This window comes from Camelus dromedarius, chromosome 4 (assembly GCF_036321535.1).
Source record: "Camelus dromedarius isolate mCamDro1 chromosome 4, mCamDro1.pat, whole genome shotgun sequence".
Lineage (NCBI taxonomy): Eukaryota > Metazoa > Chordata > Mammalia > Artiodactyla > Camelidae > Camelus > Camelus dromedarius.
Window position 1 is genome coordinate 42,907,890 of NC_087439.1, and position 24,108 is coordinate 42,931,997.

The following is a 24,108-nucleotide window of genomic DNA, read 5'->3' on the forward strand; positions in this document are numbered from 1 at the left end:
TATTCAGCGGTTATCAAACACCTAAATAAAGCTACTTACTCAAAGTACTTAGCAAAGGTACCTAGCAATGCAGAGGTACTTAGTAAAACACCAGTGGAATGGATCATAAGGGAGGAATTCAGGATCCTTCTCTTTGCCTTTGGAAGGCAGCGCCAAGGGCAGCAGAGACTTAGGGAGGGACCCAGTTATTACTTCCTGACTGGTCCAGGCCAGGGTTCACTGTGCCAAGCCCACTGCTCACAGGCCCCATAGGAAAATGAAAAATGTGAATAACTTTAAGTGATGGTTTCACGATTTTACCTAAAAAACAGAGAGCAGGGGAAAACATGAGGAACCATTTGCAGGGATAAAAGGAGCAGATCTGTCCCTGCAGCGTGATACACCAGAACGTTTTTTGTGAACTTTACATTTTCAGGGGATGCTCTCTTGCTTGCTGTGAAAAGTTGACGGCTCACTGGCCAGTGCCTCATCACAGATAAACGAGCACTTTGGATATCCTGTACATTGATAATCTTCTCTTTCATGTATTTTCTCCATTCCTGTGGCCATAGGAGCAGGACTATGCCACTTTCTTTGCCCCAATCTCTACCTGTACTTATCTCTTCTTTCATGATTTATTGTGTTCTCCTTGTTTCAAGCAACATGGTGGATACTTGACTTATAAAGAGGAATGGAATATCCTGACAGCCTTTAGATTCATAGGGACCAGAGCCAAGTCCTGTTCTTCCTACTTGCTAGCTTTGAGATCTGGGAAAGTGTTACAACTTTTTATTATTCTCAGATTTGTATCATCTAAGATTATCTGGATAATAATACGTAGGATATATAATAGCGCCTAAAGTGACTGGCAGATAATGAGCATTTATTATTTATTATGTGCAAATTACTTTGTAAAACTCCTTAAGGTCTCCTCCTCCTTCAGGCAATCATGTGGTTCTAGAATCATTCTCAGGATACGGGTAAGAGGAAAGAGGCTTCAAGAAGTTAAGCAGTTTGCTTACAGTCAAAAGTAAGTGTCAGAGATAGAATAAATACCGGGCTTTCTGGGTCCACAGTGGATGGTTAATCTTCCTGTGGGTCTGCCTCCTGCAGGATCAAACCAAATAGAACCTGGTGTAAAACAGGTTTTCGAAATGAGCTTAACTTGTCCCTGTGCTGGGGGGACTTGCATGTAGGCAGAAGGGGAGAGTAGTGGGGAGGGCAGAGAGATTCAAAGATACACTGAAAAGTAGTAAGTAATATAAATAGAAATGTAGTTTTCAAATGTTTAAAGAGCACAGCAGAGGGAGCTACTCCCTGCTTAGGTTAAGTGGGGAAAATCTGAACAGAAATTGAGCCACTATGAGAATACCTATAATTGACTTTTCAGTCCCATCAAATCTGATTGGGCTTGATCCATTTTAATTCAATTTCATCTTCATATGAATGAATGTGATTTTGGAGGCAGGAATGTGGCATGTGTGCCTCCAAGGAGTCTCCACCTAAGGAGGGCGCCATTTGGTGTGTCTTCAGACAAGCCATCTTCCTTGGCAGGGCCAGCCATCTGGGAACTTTTTTTGTTCATAAGTCAGCATATTGAAACGATGCAACCTGTTGTATTTCTGTTTTAAGAGATAAAGCCAGATCAACACTTCTTAGAATACTGTATTTCTTGAGGCTCTCTCTGGTATTTTTCTTTCAAGTAGAAAAGGACCGAATATATGGTGATTAAATCATGCCCAGCCCTGGGCACCGTGCTTGGTCACAGTGGATGGGCAGTAGATGTTAACTGAATGTATGACTAAAGCCTTAAGAAGAGAGTTTATCAAATGTCCTTATTGTATACCTGGGATGCAGATTTAGACACGCAGAAACTTTGATGGGAGCATGACACCACCCCCATGCCCTGAGGCAAAGCAGATCAATAGAAAATGAGAGAAGTGGACCTTGCGCTGCATTTTCTTTCCCTTATAGTAAAGCTGGTCCCTTTCCCTGCTCGCTTGGATCAATACCTAACCCCTTCTCAAGTTTGTTTTCTATAGTGACCGAAGAAATATAACTGAGGAATTTGCTTTGATTTCTAATTCTAAACTCAAGCTTATAAAGACAAAAAAGGATATACTTGGCACCATAGAAATTCAACTTATTGGCTTCCCCCTGATTTATCCTTAGATACACTGAAATAAATGTCTGGAAAGGATTTGTGTATAGATATTTAGGAAGCAGAAAGTAGGATTCATACCGTTAATTAAAAATTTACTTTATAATAAAATGCTATATTTTAATGAAAAATATTTACGTAGAAGACTGTGTAGAGTCAAATAGCCTTGTATTCAGATGTACATGAATTTAATTCCAGACTCAGCCACTTCCTATATGATTTTATCTTTTCCGTGTTACTTTAATCATCATTAAAATGGAAATACCACCCAAAGACATGGTTGTTTAAGAATTAGATGTAAAGTAGATGTATAAGAATACATGTAAAATGATTAGCACATAGTTGATACTCATTAACAGACAGTTATCACTGTTTTAATACAAGTCTTTTTGTGCTAGGGAAAAATCTAATAAGAGATTTATGTTGTAAAAATATGCATCATCTATAGGCACTTAATAGTTTTACTTTATTTGACTATTTCAAAGAAATTTAAGTCATTTTATTCAATTACTGATTTTTTAAACTAGCCAATTCTTTAACTAAACTATGCAGTTAATTAAGAATATTTAGTAGCAATAAGATTAAATTTTCAAATATGCCCAAGCTAGCGCTAGTAACATACTAATGGTTATTTAATTTCTATCTAAATTCTATTCATTTATTACTGCTCTCGTACCAGGAACTCTTCCTGTGAGATGATAGGGGCTGCAGACAACAGAAAACAAGTCTATACGAGAAGAAGTTATTACAATTAGAAATGGCAGTTCTGTTCCCCAGAGAGATTAGAATCTAAATAGACATTTAAGCCGAGTAGGTGGACATTTATTCTTTCAAGCATGAAGAAACTCAAAGATGTTTCCATCACAGAGTGGTTTGTTTATATAAATCTGTGAGATCTGGGGGAGCTGGAACCAAACTATGACTTAAGAGTCTACCGTGTAGCGATCTGTGACTCGGTCAGGTATATGTATGTGTACAGTGGATGCTTGTGATGGTTTCCTATTGCTGCTGTAACAAAGCACTGCAAACAATTGTAAGCACCAACAGTTGAGGTGATCTGTTTTTGTTAATGTATAAAACATGGTAATCAGATGAATGGATGGACTTTGGGGGAGGTGACAAGAGTACACACAACAACACAATGCATTTGGGGGGAATGGTACCATTGGGAGGTTAGTTTAAAACGTATCATCTGATTCACCGTTCAGGTGCTGGCAGGATGGGCAATACAGCCTTTGTGCTGTCAGGGGATACACTTTCACTCGTTGCTCTTTGCCCTTCTTCTCCATGTTTTTTAAGAACTGTAAATTAATCAAGATTGTGCTATACACTTGCTCTTTCACTTTATTCTCCATCTACTTCTTGGTTTTATAATATTCAAATGAGCGTAAAATAGATAAAACTCAAATTGATTACAAATTTGACTTGGCAGTAGCATTCTGAATGTTTAAAAGAGATGAATTTTACTATTAGCTGAGGGATATGCAAATATTAAGAATTATAGAAAATTTATTCATGCTAATGGCTCTGAGTCTATGGTCTGTCCATTGGTATGATATCCTGTACACAAATCCAAGCTGGGTTATAGATCATATATTTACATTTGACAGAATTCAGTTCATCACTTCCAATTTAGTTCTAAATCAGTTTTTCTGAGCACCAGGCAGTTGACTTCTTTATAATATGTCCAGAACATAAGCGTGAGGCTATTAATGTGTCACCAAAAGGGTGTTTGCCTCCTTGAAGCTGGTATGGGTGTCTGCGTCAGTTCTGTGGGTTTCCATGTGACAGACCAGCTTATTTTCTGCCTGGCTTTTTGTCTGGACTGAATAAAATCTTCTTCAACTAAGTGTAGAAAATTTCCAAGGAAAAAAAACATTAAATTCTCATTTTTCTGCTCAAGGGTTCAAATTACTATTAAACTTTAGAATTTCTTTTGAGTCATAATTATACACTGGATTGGCTATCTAGGACTATTGGTTTATTGTATATATTTTTATTGCAGATGCAATGAGTCAGTTAACAACAAAAAAGGCATCTCTTTGTTGTTTGAATTTTTCTTCATCTGTTTACTTGGGAAGGTGATTGTCTGGGTTTGTCTTTTGGTTTCTCGATACCTGTACTTCTTAAGTTGTAGCATAGAATTGTACTAAGTCACACAACCTGGAGCCAGACTGTCTGGCTTCCCTCCAGCTCTGAAGCTCACCAGCCATCTGACCTTGAGGAAGTTTTACAATCTTTCTGTGTCTCTGTTTCCTTATCTGTAAAATGGAGATTAAAAATAAATATAGTCTCTACCTCACAGTGTGGTTGAGAGCATTACATAGACTGTCTGACATGCAGAAAGCACTTTATACATATTTGCTTTTTTTTTTTTAGTTGTAAATCATTCTTTTGAATCCCTTATACATTTTTTCACTAACGTTAGTTTCTTTTTCCAACCTGTCAGTGTTCTTTACAGAAAATTAACACTGTAGCCTATTTATTATAATTGTCCCTCTTCTGTTTTTCTTTTGCCTTATACTTTTTTTGATTTTCTCCACTTTGAATATTTATGCTTAAGAAGTCCAACTGAAGTCATTTTGTAAATTACTTACATTTCTCTAAGGATTTTTCATCATTCTAAAAATCATTTAACCCTTTAGTCCATCTAATACTTCATATGTAATATACAGTATGGTGAGGAAATCTTAAATATTTTCCTCAAAATCATTACCGAATTTTCCCAACATGATTTGTTGGCATGTGGCTGTTTCCTCCCCTTTCTGCATCTTTCTCTCTTCCACATAGTCACACATCCAACTCCTTCATGTGTCAGCGCAGATGTTCCACTTCTCAGGATGCCTTCCCAACACCTGTCTCATCGACACACCCCAGGGGATTAGGTTCTCCCCTGTAGGCTTCCAACTCACCTGGTGCAAACCCATTAACTCCTTCGGTTATAATTGACTGTCTCTCTTTCCAACCAGACTGAAAGCTCTGGAACAAAATGAACGTGTCTCATGCATATTGTAGATAATATTTGTTTCATATAATGTAATAAGTATATTAAGATAAACTTTATTAATTATATAATTCAAATAATTTATTTTTGAAATTTCATATGTCAAAGATGGAAGGAGGTTAAAGTCATCCACAGCAATTACATTCCCATAAAATTCTCCTTCCTCTTGTTACAGATGATCTGTGTATGTTTCTGTACTGTGCTAGCCAGCGTGGAGGGGCCCCTAGTTGGTACAGCTCCCTCGTGGGGTGGCATCATCTGTCTACAGAGTAGCCTTCTATTTCATTTAACATATTTTTGTCTTTAATGCTGCTTTGCATGAAAGAAATAAAGTCCTGATAACATCTCTTCACTTATTTTTGCCTGGTGATTTCTTGCCCGGTATTTTCTTTTCAAGTTTTGTGTCTTGCAGGTGGCATACGGTTGGATTTATTTGTCTTTGTCTTTTAGTGTGAAGTTTGACCCATGTTTATTTTCACAACTATCACATTTGGTTTTATTCCTACCTTCTTGGTTAGGTATTATATGTTAAGGACCTTTGTTTTCTTTTTGGCTGACTTTTGTTCCATGGACTGTTTGACATTTTGTTGACTTCTCACATGAGTACCAACTTGGATTCGTGTAGACTTCCAGTTCACAAAACTAAAATTTCGGTAACTGGTAATCAGTTCCCTAATTCCTTTTAGTGTTCAGTGTCATAAAGATATCTCAGGATGCCTGAGTTTTGTTTCTTTATCACAGAAACTCTTCATGTATCTGGATAATTGTAGAGCTTTTCTTTTTCCTTGAATCTGAAATGTTTTACCAGGATTTGCAGATATCTTGGGGTTTTAAAATGAAATTTATTCCTGGATTATGGTAAATATTTTAAATCTATTCCCAAATTTTATTTTCAGTAAATTTTTCTTCTATTGTATCTCATTTGTTGTTCCCACTCTCCCATCATCCCATTGAAATGCTATTATATTGTAGTTTGAATTTTGCTGTCTGTTCTCTGTCTCTGTCATCATCTTTCACATTCTTGTCGATATGTTATTGGCTTTCTGTTCTGCAGCATATTTTACTCTATTAATTGCCTTCAATGTGTATTTTAATTCTTCTAAAAAGACTTTAATACCCTTAGTTCTTTTCTCCCTTCTGATAACATTCCTTTCTTCTGACTTCACCTCAGCTAGTAAATCAGTCACACCTCTGATTATACCTCTGCTGTAAATCAAACAGAAAATATCAGCTTCACAATCCAGACATTAGCAAGTGGTCTCTTAATGAATAAAGAGGTCAAAGTATTTTTCTTATTCTATAGACGTTCACGTAATCTATACTGGGTTGGCAAAGGGAACAAGAAATGAGGTGACTCACAAAAATTTACACAGTCTTGTGTAAGCCTATTTTAAAGTACCTGGTGTTCAATATCTGTCTTTCATCCAGTAACATCCATTGCATTTTTACACAGTCATCCTTTCCATAAAACTTTATCTGCGACTACATGTTGGGAATGTGCCTCTCATATTTTGACAATAAGAAGATATATTTAAATTTAGAAAATGTGCTGACATGGAGTCTTGCTTTAGGAATAAGATCATAATAAAGCATTTGGTCTTGTGAATCCTGACACTTTAGGTATTTTCTGAATAAGCATTTTTCTGACTTTGACAGTATTTTTGAGCAATGCACTGATCCTAGCTCGATGTATCAAGTCATTAACCTTCATTTCCAAATCATTACTCTAAAAAGATCTTGGGGTTAGATTTATAACTTGTTATTTCAGATTTTTAGACAATTATTTGTTCAACGGGAAAAGAGGATAGATTTGTCATTTCTTAATGCTGTAGGAACATCCCATTTTTATAAACCACTGAATTCCATCTTTGAAATTTCCTGAACAGCTAGTTAGGAGAATGGTTCCTAACAAAGGTCTCAGTGACCCTTTTGAAATGCCTTCTGATATTAGTCTGTGCATATTTCTAAGAATTCTTCCACTGATAATAGAAATTGTGAAATTAGGAGAAAATGCCAAAATATTTTAATTACATTGACTATTCCTCATCGTTTTCTTTATCTGACATCTTAAAGCTATTATTTGATTGCCTCCAAGGAAACACAAAAGGCTGACTATGAATCTCTTCTATGACTGACTACAGGCAGATGGATAGTTGCTCAAGAAAGAAAGGTTATTCTACCTTATATTGCACTACTTTGTTTTTTAAAAGATGCTTTAAAAAAGGACTCTCAGTAGAAAGTGAAATTCAGAAAGGCATAAAGAATTTTGTAACCTGGGTAAATTTGATTGCTTGAGTCAGTTTCTTCCTTTTTAAAAACTGCAGAAGAAAAGCACATGTTTGGGGCTCATGAAAATAGATCCTGAATGACATAAATTCTCATGATTTAAGAAAAATAGAAAGTGGACATAAATTGGATCTGTCTGTAGTACATAACTTCTTATATTACAAAAAATGATAATATAAATATTTTTCCTAAGAACCTCAGAATTCTTTTAGAAAATATTCTTCTCCTTGGCTTCTAATAGTCTTCTTGGTAACAGCTTGTATTTATTTGTGGTTTATTTTCTTTAAAAGTGCTTCCCTTCACACTCTTTCTGCTTTACATGATTTATTCTATTATACAAAGAATTAATATTTTGTACAGTTAAGCAATTATTTTCTTACCAGCAAATAAAACATTCTGTATTTAAGGTGCAATGGATTTGAGGCCCAGCTATGTCATTAACTCTGGAAATTTGGGAGAATTCACTGAACTTTTAAATTTTTTCATTTACTCATATGCACAAAAAATTACCTCTAAACCCCAGAGACAAGTAACTTCTAGTGCAATGGTTTTGTGATGTTAATATTTATAATGCTTTCTAACAGAAATAGTCATCTGCAAATTTCACTTTTCCCTTCCTCTTTCTCACAGACCACTTTAGCCTTATAGCATGTTCGTTCACTGTCTCTTTTACAGTTAGAGGTTCTGTTATTCCCTACTTTCCACAGGTATTTTATGACAGTGGCATCTTTTTTTCAGTAAATTATTAGCTTTTTAAAAAATTTTTGTACAATTTTTAAAGGTTCCTTTCCACTTATAGTTATTTAAAAATATGAATATATTCCCCACGTTGAACAATACACCCTTGAGTCTTACACCCAATTTGTTCTTCTGTGTTACCGTTTTCTTTAAAGTTACCCTAAACTCATTTCACACTGTTCTCCAATCTCAGTTGCATCCAAGTCTTCTGAAATAGGTGACAAGGTCAGGTGACCCACATCCCTATCTTTCTTAGCATTGCTAAGAAATGGGCTGTCTTATCAACCTTACAAATTTACATCAGGTGTTATCAGCATCAAGATAGGAGCAGACAGGTGTGCTGCCTTCTAGTACACTGGGCAGGAAGTATCACCCTGTTTTTCAGATGAAGAAATTGAAAGACACTGACTTAGGAAGTTAGGAAACAATATGGACACAGTTTGTTAATTCAAGGTAAGTTTTCCACTCCACAACCCTACCTTTGTAGGCAAACTTACTGATGGGAAAAAGAGAGGGAGAGAGATAACAGAAAAAGAGAGAGAAAGAGAGAAAGATTAAAGATGTAATGTCTTTTCTAATCAGAATAAAAAGCCCCAAGGCAATAGAATCCAAATCTCTTAATACTCAGGCAACTGATTTCCTGACTATTAATCTAAGGCATTTCCCAGTAGGATGAAAAATGATAAAACTTGAAATATTTGGAAAGTAAATACTGTCTGTAAAGTTTTGCAAAATAAACTGCTAACTTTTTGTTAAGATTAATAGAAGGACACCTTTTATGAATAATGGGCAAAATGAAATTTATATCTTAATGTGGAAAAACTTTAGTGTTCATGTTCAATAACATTTATATAGTGACCATTTACAACAAAGTAAGAAGACTACAGCTGAACATATACAGAATTTATCTGTGCAGATAATCCACAGAGAAAAAGAAAGATTTATATTCGTCAGCATGTAATAGTTTCAGTAATTTCGGGGAATCTCTTTTTATCAGAACGAACTGGAGGAATTACTTTTGTGTGGATACGAGGTTTTGGAAGACAGCTGAATTTTTAAAAATAACTGACATTTATTGTGAATGTATCAGGTTGTACAATCACAGCATTCATATGTTGCAATGTCTTCCTTTTTATCTTGTTTCTTTTTGATACCATGTGAAACAAAATATAAAAATAAATATTAACTTTTGAAATATATATTTACAATTTTAATTAAAACAAATGAAAATTTTAATTGAATAAGAAGTCTCTATGGAAAACTAAGTACTCAAGGAGTCAAAATACAAATGATTTTTAATTTTTCCTGGGTCACGGAAGTTATTCTCAACTGCTGTTGTGTACATAAACCTTGAAGAAACTAATAGAAAAAAGCAAACAATTTAATGTGCTGGTTCAATGTTGGGGCGGAGTGAAGAGGTACAAAAAACAGGGCAGGGAGGGAACAGAGTGGTGGACTGTTACCTGGGATCATTTGGGCCTTGGTTCATAATAATTAAATCAAACCAATTCAAGTAACAAAATACACCAAAGATGGCTACCCTGTGAGTCTCCAAACCTATCAGCCCTAAGGTGAAAGACAGGGGATGTATGACTGTGTTACACACACACACACACACACACACACACACACACACACACACACACACACACCCCTACCTTACATTGATTGGTCCCAGAAAGAGCCCTTGAAATGGTTTTGGAATTAAAAATTCTTTACGAGTGGATAGTAAACCAACAAGCAGAGGAATAACAGCAAGGAATACTAGAGTAAAGAAGAAAAACTAGTTTTGAGACCAGCTCCGGCACATATACTAAATAATGAGAGAATCATTTGAACCAGGGAGGCTGCTTATGTTCCTTTCACATAAAGAAACATTTCGATGTATTTCCTTATGCCTAAAAGGAGCTGGTTAGACCAGGTGAGACTATAGGATCTCTAAGACTTTTCTGTTTCTAACAACTGTTCTGTGATCATGCAGTCTTTCGCTTTGCTTATGAATATATAATTTCTAGTACCCTGTATTTTTGTCAGGCAGATGGCTTACATGGGAAAATATCAGACTATCTGGAATGACCGACAAAGCTTTCTTTTAATGGTACTATTATTTCTTTCTTATGTAACACATACCTTTATAAATAAAAGACAAAAAGCCTAGTCTAATTCTCATAGCATTCACATATTTTAGCTAGATCTATCTCTTTGAGGGTCGAAGGGGAGAGAGAGAGGCAAAGAGCAATTTTTAGACTTGCTTAAGATTTAGTCAAACCACCAAATCTGCCACCTGCTAATTGTGTGATCATGGGAAAGTTTTTTAACTTCTAGGACTCTCTGTTTTCTTATCTATAAATTTTAGAAAATAATAGCACCTGCTTCATGAGGTTGTTAGAGAGGTAAATGAGATAATGTTTTTATAGCATTTAGCACAAATCCAACACATAGTGCTTCAGGAATGTTCATTATGAACATTATGTATCTCTTAAGAAGTACCTATTATTTATCAGAATAATTACAGGAGTAGGCGTGGGGACAGTATTTTCTTTTGAGGTTTGCATAAACATATGCCCCTACATAGGCACTATGTAGCTTGGCTTGAAAGCTTAAAGAGAAGAGGGTGACCATGACACACGGAAAATACCGTGAAATGTTGCAGTCTGTTTTCTGAGACCACATTTTTTAAATGCCTTCACTGTTTCTAAGGGTATGCTATTTTCTTTTCAAAGCCTGAAACATATCTGAGCATGCTATATTTGTTTTCAGTGACTGCTGGCCCTAGTAAGCCTGCGAGTGGATTTGCGGAAGACAGTGCCTCACGGAGCAAGGGTGTCTCGGACCTCCAAGAGGTGGTGTCCTTGAAGGAGAGGATGGCGAGGTACCAGGCAGCTGTTTCCAGGGGTGACTGCCGCAGCTTCTCTGCCAACGTAAGCTGCTCCTGGTGGTTCTGTTTGTCTGCCTTTCACACGCCTTCCTTACATTGCTATTAAGAACACTACTGGACAGTGGGATAAAGTAGAAAACACACACACACAAACAGTGTATATCAGATTCAGAAGATCTGAACTTAAGCTTCAACTCTGTTACTTATAGTTGTGTGAACTTGGGCTACTGCCTTAACCCCTCTCTGAACTTCAGTCTCCTTAACTGAAAAATGGGAATAACCATCTACTGCAGAGGGTCTCCGTGAAGAGTCAAAGAGATAATTTATGTGTAAGCTATAAGGCACTGAATAAATGTGTTATTATTGCCATCATTATCATTTAACATATAGCTCTCCTCCTCGGAAAGGTTGGGAATTAATTTTAAATTTTAATCATGTGGGTCTGCATGCCGCCCTCCTTGGTCTTGTGTATCGTTCATTTGAATTCACTGGCAGTATAATTTCTTTTGCTTTTCTCGTTTCTCTGTATGCACTAAATCCATTAGGAGTAGCTTAATCAACATAGAAATGAGGGAGATTAGCAATGTAGGCACTCTGCTAAACCAATTATGATTATAGGAAACAGCGAGATTCAGTAAGACCACCGATTTTTAGAGCCAACGCATAATAAAGTCACATTGAAAAGAATTTGTTGGGTTCCATATTCTGTGGCCTTCAAGCCACAGGATATGATAAGTCATTTTATTAGTAGCAGCTTTGTAGCTTAATGGAATGTAGGGATATTCTTTTATAATTATAATCTCCAAATTAGCAAAGTTGTTCTTTTAAACAAAAGAGAAAGAGAGAGGGAGAGGGAAGAGCCAAGAAGGGTAGCATTCTAAAATAACTGAACATTTTCCTTTACAAATTATTCAGAGACAAGACTGTGCCAAACTCATTAACAATATTGCAATTCTAGATGACATTTAAGTTTTCACAGTCATTAAAATATATTTTAGATGCAGCAGAGATTTTGAATGAAGGTACAGGAATGACTTAAGTAGCTAGAGCACATCCACAACAGTCTCCCTCCAGCGCCTCCTGCCAGTCTTCTTACATAGCACCCCCTGCTGGACCACTGAGGAACTTTACTACAAATTAGTGTTCAGAATTGGAGAAATGATTCTTGGGGAAATGAGCTGATTTTGAAAATACCTAGTCAAAGACTGGTTATTTGGTAAACAATCTTTTATTTAGGAAGGCTTTTATCTTCCCAGGCATTAGAATAATATACCATAAAACAAATTTGTATAAAACATGATTTGTATTTATAATGTGCTAAATGGAGAATGTTTACATTGGGCACATAAGGAAACTAAATTATTCCACTATTTAATACAAAAATTTTTCATGTTAATTCTATTCTGAAGAAATTCTACACATAGGTAATTTAATAATTCTTCTCTTTCCTGCCCACTTACAGACAAAACAAACTGAGAGGAAGTGATTTATGAGAGATCATGCAATTAGACAGTGACAAAGCCAGACTAAATCCTAAGCTCTTGAATCCAGTACTCTTTTAACTATATTCACCTGCCTCCTCTGATACAAGAAAACATCTTCAGCAAAAAAAAAAAAAAAGCTCTACTATTTGGTTTGGTCCTAAGCTAATAGTGTGAGAAAAACGAGCACTTATATCATCTCAGAGAAATCCTGGTAAATATAGAGAGTAAAGCAAAATAACTGCCTTATTTGGAGTTGCATCAAATGTTTGTTCTATCAAAAAATCATGGAAACCACTTATAACCAAATTTCTGTCAACACAATTAAACCAATTATTTTCTGTGCAAAATTTGATAGTCACTGATTCGGCCCCAAACTGATTATAATATTTTCTATTTCTATCACATTGAGATAGCTAACTGTGATCAGTTTTTCTTTGTCCTAGACTCAGCCATATGGCATTTTGTTGAATCTAAAAAAACAAACAAACAAACAAACAAAAACAGACTTGCCTATAAAAAGGCAGTGACCTGCAGAGCCCCCTAGAGGATAAGGGGGATGTAACATTTGTTAAGCAACCAACTAAGAACAGATTCTACGCTGTGCAATTTTATTTCCTTTATCTTTTTAACACTTGCAAGAAATCTGTGAGAAATATATTGCTAGTCTCAATTTAGAAGAAAGAAAACTGAGGTTCAGGAACTTTAGCCCAAGATTTTAAGTGTGAGAGGTGGGATTAGAATCACTATCTGTTCAACTCCCCAAGTTATCTTGTTTCTGTTATGCCCTAGAACACAAGAACAGTTCTTTGCAAAGGAAGTGGATGATTTTGTACGTAATATATTTATCTAGGTTTAAGTGTTAGGTATTTAACTGCATGTATTATTAAAATAACATTAGGTAGTTTCTGTGTAAGGTATTTAAATTAAATTGTTAATAAAATAATCATTATTTGTACACCCATTAGATTCCAAATCTTATTTCTGAGTCCAAGAATAAGAAAATAGAATAAGGATAAACATTTTAAAATGTTCAACACAAAGCAATTTAAGGTATATTGCCACCAGCTGCTCCTTAAGTAAGTCCTCCCATCTTACATGTGCGAAACTTCATTTACAAGCTGAGCTGATTAAGGAAACCTTCTCACCACCACTAAACGACAGCTCAAAAGACTTTCTCCCTTAGGTAGGTGAGCAGAGTCAACAGTATAATAATAATACCAGGAGTACTGGGGTATTGGTCACACTAGTAGTAAAAATAATCCACTGTGTGTGTTTTTGCATGTGTAATATGATTTGATTCCAAAGCACAGTGCTAAAGGAAAGGAATGGATATAGCTGTTTTTCAAATTTATTTAGGAGATGAGGCAACTTGTTCAGTACAGGAACTGGTATTTTTGTGCAAATGCACATACTGGGAAAGTATTCATTAGCATAATTAATGACGCTTACCAGATTATTTTGCACATGATTTGGACATTGTTTATAGTTGTTGGAAAGAATAGGGTTCTTAACAAAATTTGCCTTAATTTCTAAATTTAATATTTATATTTTATCTATATGTGATTAATTAAAAAGGCCATTTATGTAAATTAAATGGCAGAAGAGGTAAAAGAAATATTGTAGCCTTAATTCACCCTTCCCTTTCTTCATCTTAAATTTCAAGACAGATGCCATACTTTCTTATGACTTTCACATGTATCAAACAACAATAATTGACCAGGACATACATCTGAAGTCGTTGCAGAATCTGATAGAATATATCCTCTCTTCCCACAGAGCCAACGTGCATATACTTAAATATTTGACAGTCCCTGTAATTGGGGAAAGGTTATGAACTTGAAAAAGCAATCACTTGAGTATTTGCTAGTAATTCAGATAATCCTGAATATTAATTCCATCTCCAATATTTTTAAGTATGGAAAACCCCAATATGGTAGTTGCATTTTTAGTATTCGTTTGAGAAACTATATACTTGGGTAAAGGTTTGAGGATCCCATGAGTCCACAGTTCAGGGTATAAGAACCTCAGCTCACGGGCATGCAGTTACCTTCAGGTCTCAAGGCTTCCAGGGTAATGTCAGGGCTGGGTCAGACCTCAGGAGACCTCCTGTGTATGAGGTGTCACTGAGTCTCCTCCCAGTTTCATGTGGACCTAGAAGCTTCCTGGAGGAAAGTAGGTTGGCCTGGGGCCTGTTTGCTTGACAGTCGTCATCCCATCTGGGCTTGAGTGCCTGCTGGGCTAGGGAGTGTGCTAAATCATCAAAATCAAAGCCTTCAAGTTACTGCACTTCCCACAGGAGCATAACGTCTGACGAGACTCCTCCAAGTTGTTCAGGTTGTTCAAAATGATACCTACTGATTAGGTTTTCTCATTTGCAAAACACCAATGTTGGTCCAGAACCCTTCTAAATTTAGACCCTCCTGATTCTCTCATACTTATGTTGAGAGCTGAGTCCTAGGGTATGCCAATCCTGGAGTAGCTGTTTTTCTGCCTATTTTTTAGAGCTAGTGATAAGACAGACAGCTGTGATTAAGACAGACAGATAAGAAAAATACCATATGATATCATGCATATGTGGAATCTAAAAAAAAAAAAAAAAGACGCAAATGAACTTATTTACAAAACAGAAGCAGACTCCCTGACATAGAAAACAAACTTATGGTTACCAGAGGGAGAAAGGGTTGGGAAGGAGTAAGTTGGGAGTTCGAGATTTGCAGATACTAACTACTATACATAAAATAGATACACAACAAGTCTCTACTGTATAGCACAGGGAACTATATTCAATATCTTATAGTAACCTGTAAGGAAAAAGAATATGAAAAGGAATATTTGTATATATATGTATGACAGAAACATTATGGTGTACACCAGAAATTGACACAACATTGTAAACTGACTATACTTCAGTAAGTTTTTTTTAATTAAAAAAAAAAAAGACAGACAGATATGGGTTTAAATTCCAGTTCCTACACTCACAGCCTAGCTGTGAGAACTTAACAAGCTGACTTAATTCCCCAAACCTCGATTCCGCATTTTAAAATGAGGATGATGATTGTCCATATCTCACAAAATATGGAGAAACATCAAGTGACAAAATATATGTAAACACATAGAAAATCACTAAGCACTGTTTATTAAATCATTGTTATTTTTACTAATATTACTATTTTTGCATATTGTTAAAAATAGTACTCCCAAAAAATAGCTCCAAAGCTATTTTGTTAATCCTTAACAACTTAAATACATTTTGGAATGAGTCAAATGTTTTTAATATTCTTAATAATGTGTGGTACCTATATAGACATTTGGAATATTATTGACAACTTTATTGTGGATTAAATTGAAACCATTATTCTAATTTCTGCTAGTCTGTGTATTATGAGATAAATACATTCTAATAGATCTAATCTCCAGACATCAAAATCTATCGGATAAGGAAAATTAGCTCAGTATTTTGAAGATCCTCCTGACTTTATATCAAAAGACTGATACATGAGAAAACAACATGGAGAGATTATTTTTATTAAGGTTTTCAGTAATAAGGACCTACCGAAATAATCATGTGTGTTAATATCTTTTTCATGCCACCCATTAATAATTGTCAACTATTTTTAAACAAATAGCTTGAGAATCCCATTGTGAGTAGATGTAAAGCTGAATTTTCCTTTTCCTTGATTTGTCTTAGATGATGGAGGAGTCAGAAATGTGCACAGTGCCTGGTGGTCTGGCCAGAGTGAAGAAACAATTTGAGAAGGACAAAATTGCTTCTTCCTATGATACTTTTTCCCAGCACCAATACCAGCACCAGAACAGATCTGAGCAGGTAACACTACTGTCGGTAAAGGATAAATCACATCTGGTTGCAATGCTCTCATTTCGGTGCTAACATAAAACACACACCCCTGCCCTCTTAGCGGTTTATTTACTTTCACTACTCATTAACAAGAATGGTAATTTTAAAATGTTTTAGAAAATCATCTTTAAAGTATATCAGTGTATTGATTTACTTATTTGGAGCATTTTGCCATGTTTTTAAAGGAATCATACTGGAATATTTTCCCTCTCAGCTTCAAATGTCTCATACATGAATTAAAATTAAATAGCCTCAGTTAGTCGACAGGTAAATAGAAATGTTGAGAACAATGTAAATATTGAGCCTCTACCTTTCGGTTATCTTTCATGATAAACTATTCAGGTTGTTTGTATAAATTAAATTGGAAGCATTATTCAGCTGCTTATTGTGGTGAGTTTTCTGTTTTCTTTAAAATCATCAAAAATTGAGCAGTAGAACGCAGATGTTATATAAAACTTCATAATGCAACTCCTAAATGCTATCTTATATAAGTTTTTTTCCCATTTCATTACACCATTATCATATATCACCAAATATTGTCATGGGTAGTAATGATTTTTGAATGTGAAAATCTAAGTAATAAAACTCATTAGACTGAGCCTGGCACTTTGAAAAATAGTAATTGCACTGTAAACAGCTGTACTTAGGACCATGTTTTCAATGAGGAAGAAAGTAATCAGGGTATTTCTGAAATTTTGTAGCAGAAGAGAAAAGTGGGTTTTTTTGTTTTTTTGTTTTTCAGAAAAATCCCTAGAATATCTAGAGTTGCCTAAGTTTTAAAAATTAAGGCAAGTGATTGTGTATGGTAGGGGGAGGCATATCAGACAGTGATTAAAAATGTGACATGTGAAATAGTATTTGTTTTCTTTTTCTGGCTTTGTCTGAAAAGTACAAAATGTGCAATATAGATAGCTCAGTAATTTAACAGTAAGATTTCTTTTAATTTTGCCTAAATGTCATGTAAATAAATTAGGATTGGATATACTTGTGATCTAATATATAGCTTTTGCAACAAAGGAGTCTAAGTGAATCAATGTGTGTGTTTGCTTGAAACTGATCAACAATACAATATAGAGTTATCATTAATAATTTAAATAACTCTTACACAGAAGTATAGGTAAAGTATTTACAGATCCTTTATTTTGCAGAGAAGAAATGTGATAGGGTGTAAAGCCTATAGGACTTGTAGGTCTGAGTTCACACACCACCTCTGTCACTTACCAGCGGGGTGACATAGACTCAAGGCTACTTTCCTGGGTATGTGGCCGGGCAGTTGCACAGGGCCCCATGCTTAGAAGGGCCCTGCACTTAGTTTCATTCTCTGCTATCATCTTGAAATTCCTAAAAATTTTGGAACAAGGGACCCTACATTTTCGTTTAACACTGGGTCTGGCAAATTATGTAGCCGGTACTATATAGTCCAAATTTATAACCTCCTCAAGTCTCAGTTTCTGTTGAGTTAAGTTAGGGAAACTGATGAATGACTTGTCAGCCTCAGGAAGTGATTGTGGTGGTCAAATATGACAAACAGCAATTTCGGTGAAAGGATTTCATCATCTGTGAAACTTGGTATAAATTAGGACTCTTTAATATGGCAAAAGACCGAAAACACAACCACAAGTGTCTTAAACCAGAGGGAACATTACAGATTCATAAAAATGCAGCCTTGTGGAAGGAAGGTTTGAATGTAAGCTCCAGGGTGTACTAGAGCTACTGGCTTGTACCAACTCTTCGATTCTTAAATTTGTAAGAATTTGGAACTGGATAATGTCATGTTAAAAGATTGAAATCAGCCACATTAAGGATAATTATGACAAGGGGATATGCTAAATGCAGCAAGTCAGAAATGTATTTCCTTCCTTTCTTCCTTCCTTCTTTTTTTCTCTTCCTTCCCTCTTTCCTGTGTTTTTTTTTGTTTGTTTTGTTTTTGAGAACCCATTGTTAAGCATGTATTGCCTTACCATCATTGTAATTAAGGGCTCAAAGTATATCTCTAGCACAATGGCTAAGAGCACTGGGATGGAGCAAGATCACTTGGGTCCAAATCCCTGCTCCTTCACTTATTAGCTGTGTGACATTAAGCAAGTTTCTTAACTTCCCTGTGCATCAGCGGCCTCAATTATAAAGTCAAGATTACAATAACACCCACCTCATAGGCTTGTTAAAAGGATTAAATGGGCTGTTTCTGTACAGTGCTTAAGACTGTGCCTGGCCCATTGTAAGCACTTCACAAGTCTTTGCTTAAAAAACTGAGTTTCTCCTTGATCATATTTTTTCTTTTTTTTTGCCTCTCAGCCTCACTTCCTCTGAGCTGGTCCCATTCTCACCCAGGTTTTCCCCAGAAAGGAGTAAAAAAGATGCAGAGAAAGAGTAAGAATCTTTTTTTCCCAGAAGTCCCAGGAAAAAGCCTTACCGCATTTAATTGGCTCTGAATGGAATATACATTCTCCTCTTAAAACTAAATTGCTGTAGCCAGAGGATGCTGATTGGCTGAGGCCTCTATCCCTGTTTACCTAAGTGGAAGTTCTCAGCATACCCTTATAAACAAAGGATGAATGGATGTTGGGTAAAAACAAAGATAACCAAATCAACAAATACATATTCACTAGAAGCTCCTTGCAAATCTAGTTTATTATTATAAGCTGTAGTTCCTGCTCTATGAACAGGAAATACTAAAGTGTGTGAGAGTAGTTAAAAAAAAAAAAAAATGAAAACCTATGCACTAAAAGTCTGCATGACTCTGGGCCTGCAGTGACCTCTCTGAACTTCATTTTCATTATCTACCTTTAGACATACTAATAATACCCCGAAATTCCATGAGGAATGACTAAATCTAAGTCATAATGCAGTGCAGTATAAATAAAATATAAAGGAAATATGTGCAGGAATAAACTAGTAAATACCATTATTGAACTGTATGCAGAAGTCTGTGAGAAAAGGAAAGAAAAAAGCCATCTGTATCTTAGAAAATCAAATGATAAACTTATAATCCTAAACAGAACTTTGAAATACATGTCAAGTTTGGTTACTGAGAGGAAAACGTAGAAAAATCGTGCCTTAGATATTCACTTAAACTTTTAAAGCTATCTAAATGCATTCTTAGAATCACGTCTTTTATCAGCAGAGATTGAGGATAAAACATTTAATGGTACACAGACAGTTAATTCTGTCTCACCTAAACTGTTGTCGGCTCTAGCAGTGTTTTTGGTTTCTTTGCTAGTTGAAAATACTTGAGATTTATCTCTCTGCTAAGTCTGCCCCTGGCCAGAAAAATATTTATTTTCCTGACATATAAAAACTAGTATTAACTTGGAAATCAAGTTTAATTAGAGTTATAAGAAAGAACATTTGTCTAGATTTCTGATGATATTTAATGTCACCATTAGTAATAATTTCATAAGGTACAATAATTAAGTCCTATCTGTCTTTTTCCTTCCTAATGTATTGAAGTCAGATGTTTCAGGGCAATTAGCTATTTGGAAACAGTTTGTCTGGGAGATCAACAATGGGACTAAACAGATTTTGAAAATTAAGCTGTCTCCGAGGTTAAAGGTTACTCTGTCTGCTGATTGATTATTTTATACCTAGAGGGAAAAAAGGAGGTACAAGATATAGGAACATTCATTTATGCTAGACATTTAAACATGGAATTATGTCCTGTTTATGTGTCCTAGACTTGCCATCTTTATGTTTCTGCCTGTCTACCAGTCAGCAGCTCACTGCTAGCCTGTGGAGTCTCCTTATGTAAATCAGAAAAAGAAGCCGCTCTGAAAAACCAGGGCCCCTGGAGGAAGGAGGTGTGGGGAGAGGGTGCAGCTTCTTAGAAGCATGTGGTGGGGAAAACTTTATTAGGTGACTCTAGTAGCTAACAGTAACCTTTTTTAATATCACCCATTTAGATTCTGCTTTTCAAAACACCCATTGCTGATTCCTGGAGATATGAATGAAATCCAACCCTCTTGAAAGGATGAGAAGCCATTCAGCCTATGTTCTAATGATATTTAGGTTAGAAATATCACATAAGCACTGTTTCTGATTTTTGTCTTAAGATTGAGTTCTGTGTTCTATTCCAGTGAAAATCAGTAGGTTCTTAATGCTAGAATGGAAAGGACCACTTAACAAGGGATATTTTTAATCCACTCACTATAACAGGCCCCATTTGGGAAAGACATTTTCAGTAACTCATGCCCCATCCTTGAAAGGGTTTCTTGATGTATGCCGGAGGAGGTATTAGGATAACTGTGTTTTGGGTATGAAACTGCCATTATCTCCTTTCAGAGTTCATTTTCACTTGCCCATTCTATGGTTTCTGGATTGTTTTTTGTTGTTGTTGTTTAAGGATTTCTTCCTCTTTTTCTTCTTTTTTTTACAGCTTTATTGAGATAATTTGCATACCATAAAATTCACCCATTTTAAGTGTACAATTCAATGGCTATTTGATATATTTCCCAAAATTGTGCAATCACCACAATCTAATTTTAGAACATTTCCATTCCTCCAACAAACAAACCTCGGACCCATTAGCAGCCTTAAGACGTTCCTTCTTTGTACCATATTCTTACATTCAGGGTTTGATTTTCATCCTCTCATGCTTATTTCTTCTTCGTTTTCTTTATCTAGTATCTACGCAGTACTGAGTAGCTCTTTGTGTATTAATTGTGGCATCCCGGAAGCTTCCTTTTTTCTGGAGTTGCTTATTTTTTTTCTTTTTAAGTCACTTAAGTAGGGAGGAGCAGGTGGAGCTCTAAAAGTCTGGTAAATAGGTAATTGCTTTCACGTGAAAATGGGGCACTGACTCTACGTCAAGAAAGTAAAGTATTCCTGACCTTTGCTCCCTGCCACCAAGTGTGATGTGGACCAGTAGGGAGCTGCAAGACAGCATGTATCTTTCCACATACATCTGCTGTTGCAGAAATCCTCATGTAAACATGAGCACTTTAGAAGACTGTGTGGATTTGGAACAATCTCTGGACAATTTTAGGTTGATACAAAACGTTTTTGACAGTTTGTGACAGACGTGATCTGACATCTGTGTGTTTTAGACTCTTTAAAGGTGACCTGTAATTATTTTCTAGCAAACTAAACATATTTTAGCAGCTAAATGTCCACATGGCAAAGCATTTCTCATATAAATGTTTTAAATCTGCCTTTAGCTTTCTGCCACATACATAATTTTTCAAGGGCGTAGGTTCTAATTAACAACCCCAGCCTAATCTAGATCTCTATCAGCACACAAGGGTGCAGCCAAAAGTGTCTTGTGTTGTCTTTTAGTTGTATACATGGTTTTAAAATGATTACTATAGCACAAAGTAACCCCACCCCAAATGAGGCAGTTTCAAGTAATGGTTAGGCTTGCTGGCTCCACAGTCAAGACAGCCAGGTTTATAGTCCCCTGAGTTAACCACCTAACCTCTTCTGTAAAGCAAGGATGAAGTAACAGGCATGTGTTAAGAATAAAATGAGATGGTTCATGTAAAACTCTTACTAGAACGCCTGGTGGACATTAGCTGTTCACTAAGCACCTGCTATTGTCATTAGTAGTACTGCCACTAAAGCATAATACAGTGGTAATTATTCCCAAAGTAGAATGCAATTCATAAACATTTTATGCATATGTAAAGTGACAAAGAAGGATGGCACTGTTCTGTGCCTCACACCTTGCCTTTCTTTTTGGATCTTTGCCCCAAGAGACAGAATCATTTCCCAGGAGCTCATTAGGTAGTTAAAGATTGGTTTCAAATTAACAGCCCTGTACATACTTTGCAACTGGAGACCTCCTGCTACTCAGTCTGTGTCTCCTGTCTTCTTCCCCGTATCCACCTTCCTATAGTTCTGTAGGTCTTGGCGGAACCCCATACTTTTTTCTACAGAAACTGAATGGAAAATAATTATATTTGGTTAAAAAAAAAAATCCTTGCTCAAGATGTGAAGTCAGTTAACTGTGTTTAGTACTGCTTTTCCCAACTATGAGGAAAACAAAAGCGAAAACACAAACTAAACTGTGAAAATGTATTTCTCATGGTGAAAGGAAAGAAAGCCCTCTTCTACCTGCCCCAACAAACCACTGATTCTTCCCTTGCTTGCATAAGGCCTGCATGGGCCTAGTTTGTCTGGAAATGCACCCCATAGTCCTTATGAAGCCCCTACTACATGACTCTACCTCAGGTTTCCCTGGGTTGGGATACAGGAATGTAGTGGTAGTGGGTTTCAGCCTCTGTCTGCCAGTTTCCACATCACTCAAGACCTGAAGCAAGACCTTTTCAGAGCCCCCGACATGTCTCCTCCTACCTTTTCTCTGTCTGGATTAGGATTTGGAATTGAAATGCTCCCCCTGTTAGGCAGGGACATGAAATCTCAGTGGGAGCTCTTGTCACCTAAGTCACCCAGGCCCTCAGGAAGGTAGTCCTCGACTCTGGTGGTACACTGGAACTCCGTGGACAGCCCAAGTAATTCTGATTGCATTATTCTGGCTTGTGGTCAGGGATCAGGGGATTTTATAGCTCCACAGAGGATTCTAACGTGCAGGAATGAACATGGCAGGGCAAACCTGAGCCAGGATTTGTTATCCCAGAGATGACCACTCCCCATTTAGTTTCTCATCTGAGGCTTCTCCTCTGCCTCATTCCTCACACTGAAGCCAGGCCCTTCTGTTTCTATCGACATTTCTCCTGAGATGCCTACTGCAGTCAAAGAATAGAACAAGGACTGCAGAGAACCGAGAAAGCAAGGGCTTAATGAAATCATGGTGAATATAATAAATGTCAATCAGCCAAACAATCAATTTACTGGTTCTCCCCAAGCCCAACTAACTACTTTGTTAATGGCAGGCAGTATTAAAGTAGTGGGGTTTTTTTGCAGATTTACAAAGATATTTGAATATTAAAAAAAACTAAGTAATGGAATGATAGAAATGAACTCAAGAAAGATATATCAAAACATTTAAAATAAACCAATTAAAATAAAAATAAACTAAAAATAATTTATTACCTTAGGCTACACAGATATGCTAATAATGAATTAAAACAGATTTAACTGTTTAACTTATTAATATTGCCATCTTTCATTGAAAACTTTAATTTCATAGGATTATACAATCTGTATACTTAATGTTTCTTGGGTTTGTACCTTTGATATTTCTGTACAAATAATTTCTGAAAGACATCAGACTTGATTATAAAGAGATAAACCTTATGAAATCATGTAGTCACATGCTCATAGACGTTTGGCTCCTTAGGCAACTAATATGTAGACTCCCCCTGGGATACCAGGTGTGCACATAAAGCACAGTGAGACCGTCCTCTGTGATCTACTGGCATTAATCCCATTACTTTAGAGCCCCGCACTGTAACTCTCAACTTCTGCTGTCCCCAGATGAATTTGATGGTAATTGCTAACTGTCTGCTGAGGCGTGACCATGAAGTCTCAGTCATGGTCCCTTTGCAACTTCCAATTTCAGCTTCTTTTGCAGCGTCTGCTGGTATATGCTGATGTAGAGAGATTCACTCCTCCCTCCCCTGGGGCAGCACTGTAGGCCATCCCAGTGCATCCTTATAAAGGGAAACGCATTGCAACCCCACAGTGTGCAGATATTAGCAAAGCATTTTCCTGGGTCTTTTGTGGAAACTGTCTTCTTGATGAAACAGTGTCATCCATCCAGTACATACATTCTGCCTGGATTCCTTTACTGTGCTAAAAATAAGCAAACAAACTAATCTGCCTGTG

At 36.3% G+C, this 24,108-nt stretch overlaps 1 protein-coding gene across 1 annotated transcript in view; it reads left to right on the plus strand.

The window, feature by feature from the left end:
• The window catches only part of XIRP2 (xin actin binding repeat containing 2), a 67,573-nt gene that overhangs the window by 12,034 nt on the left and 31,431 nt on the right, over positions 1-24,108 (plus strand). The window contains exons 2-3 of the mRNA XM_010982467.3: positions 10,929-11,089; positions 16,219-16,356. Coding sequence (XP_010980769.3) covers positions 11,033-11,089; positions 16,219-16,356 — 195 coding nt within the window. The 5' untranslated portion in view covers positions 10,929-11,032. The remainder of the gene's footprint in view (positions 1-10,928; positions 11,090-16,218; positions 16,357-24,108) is intronic.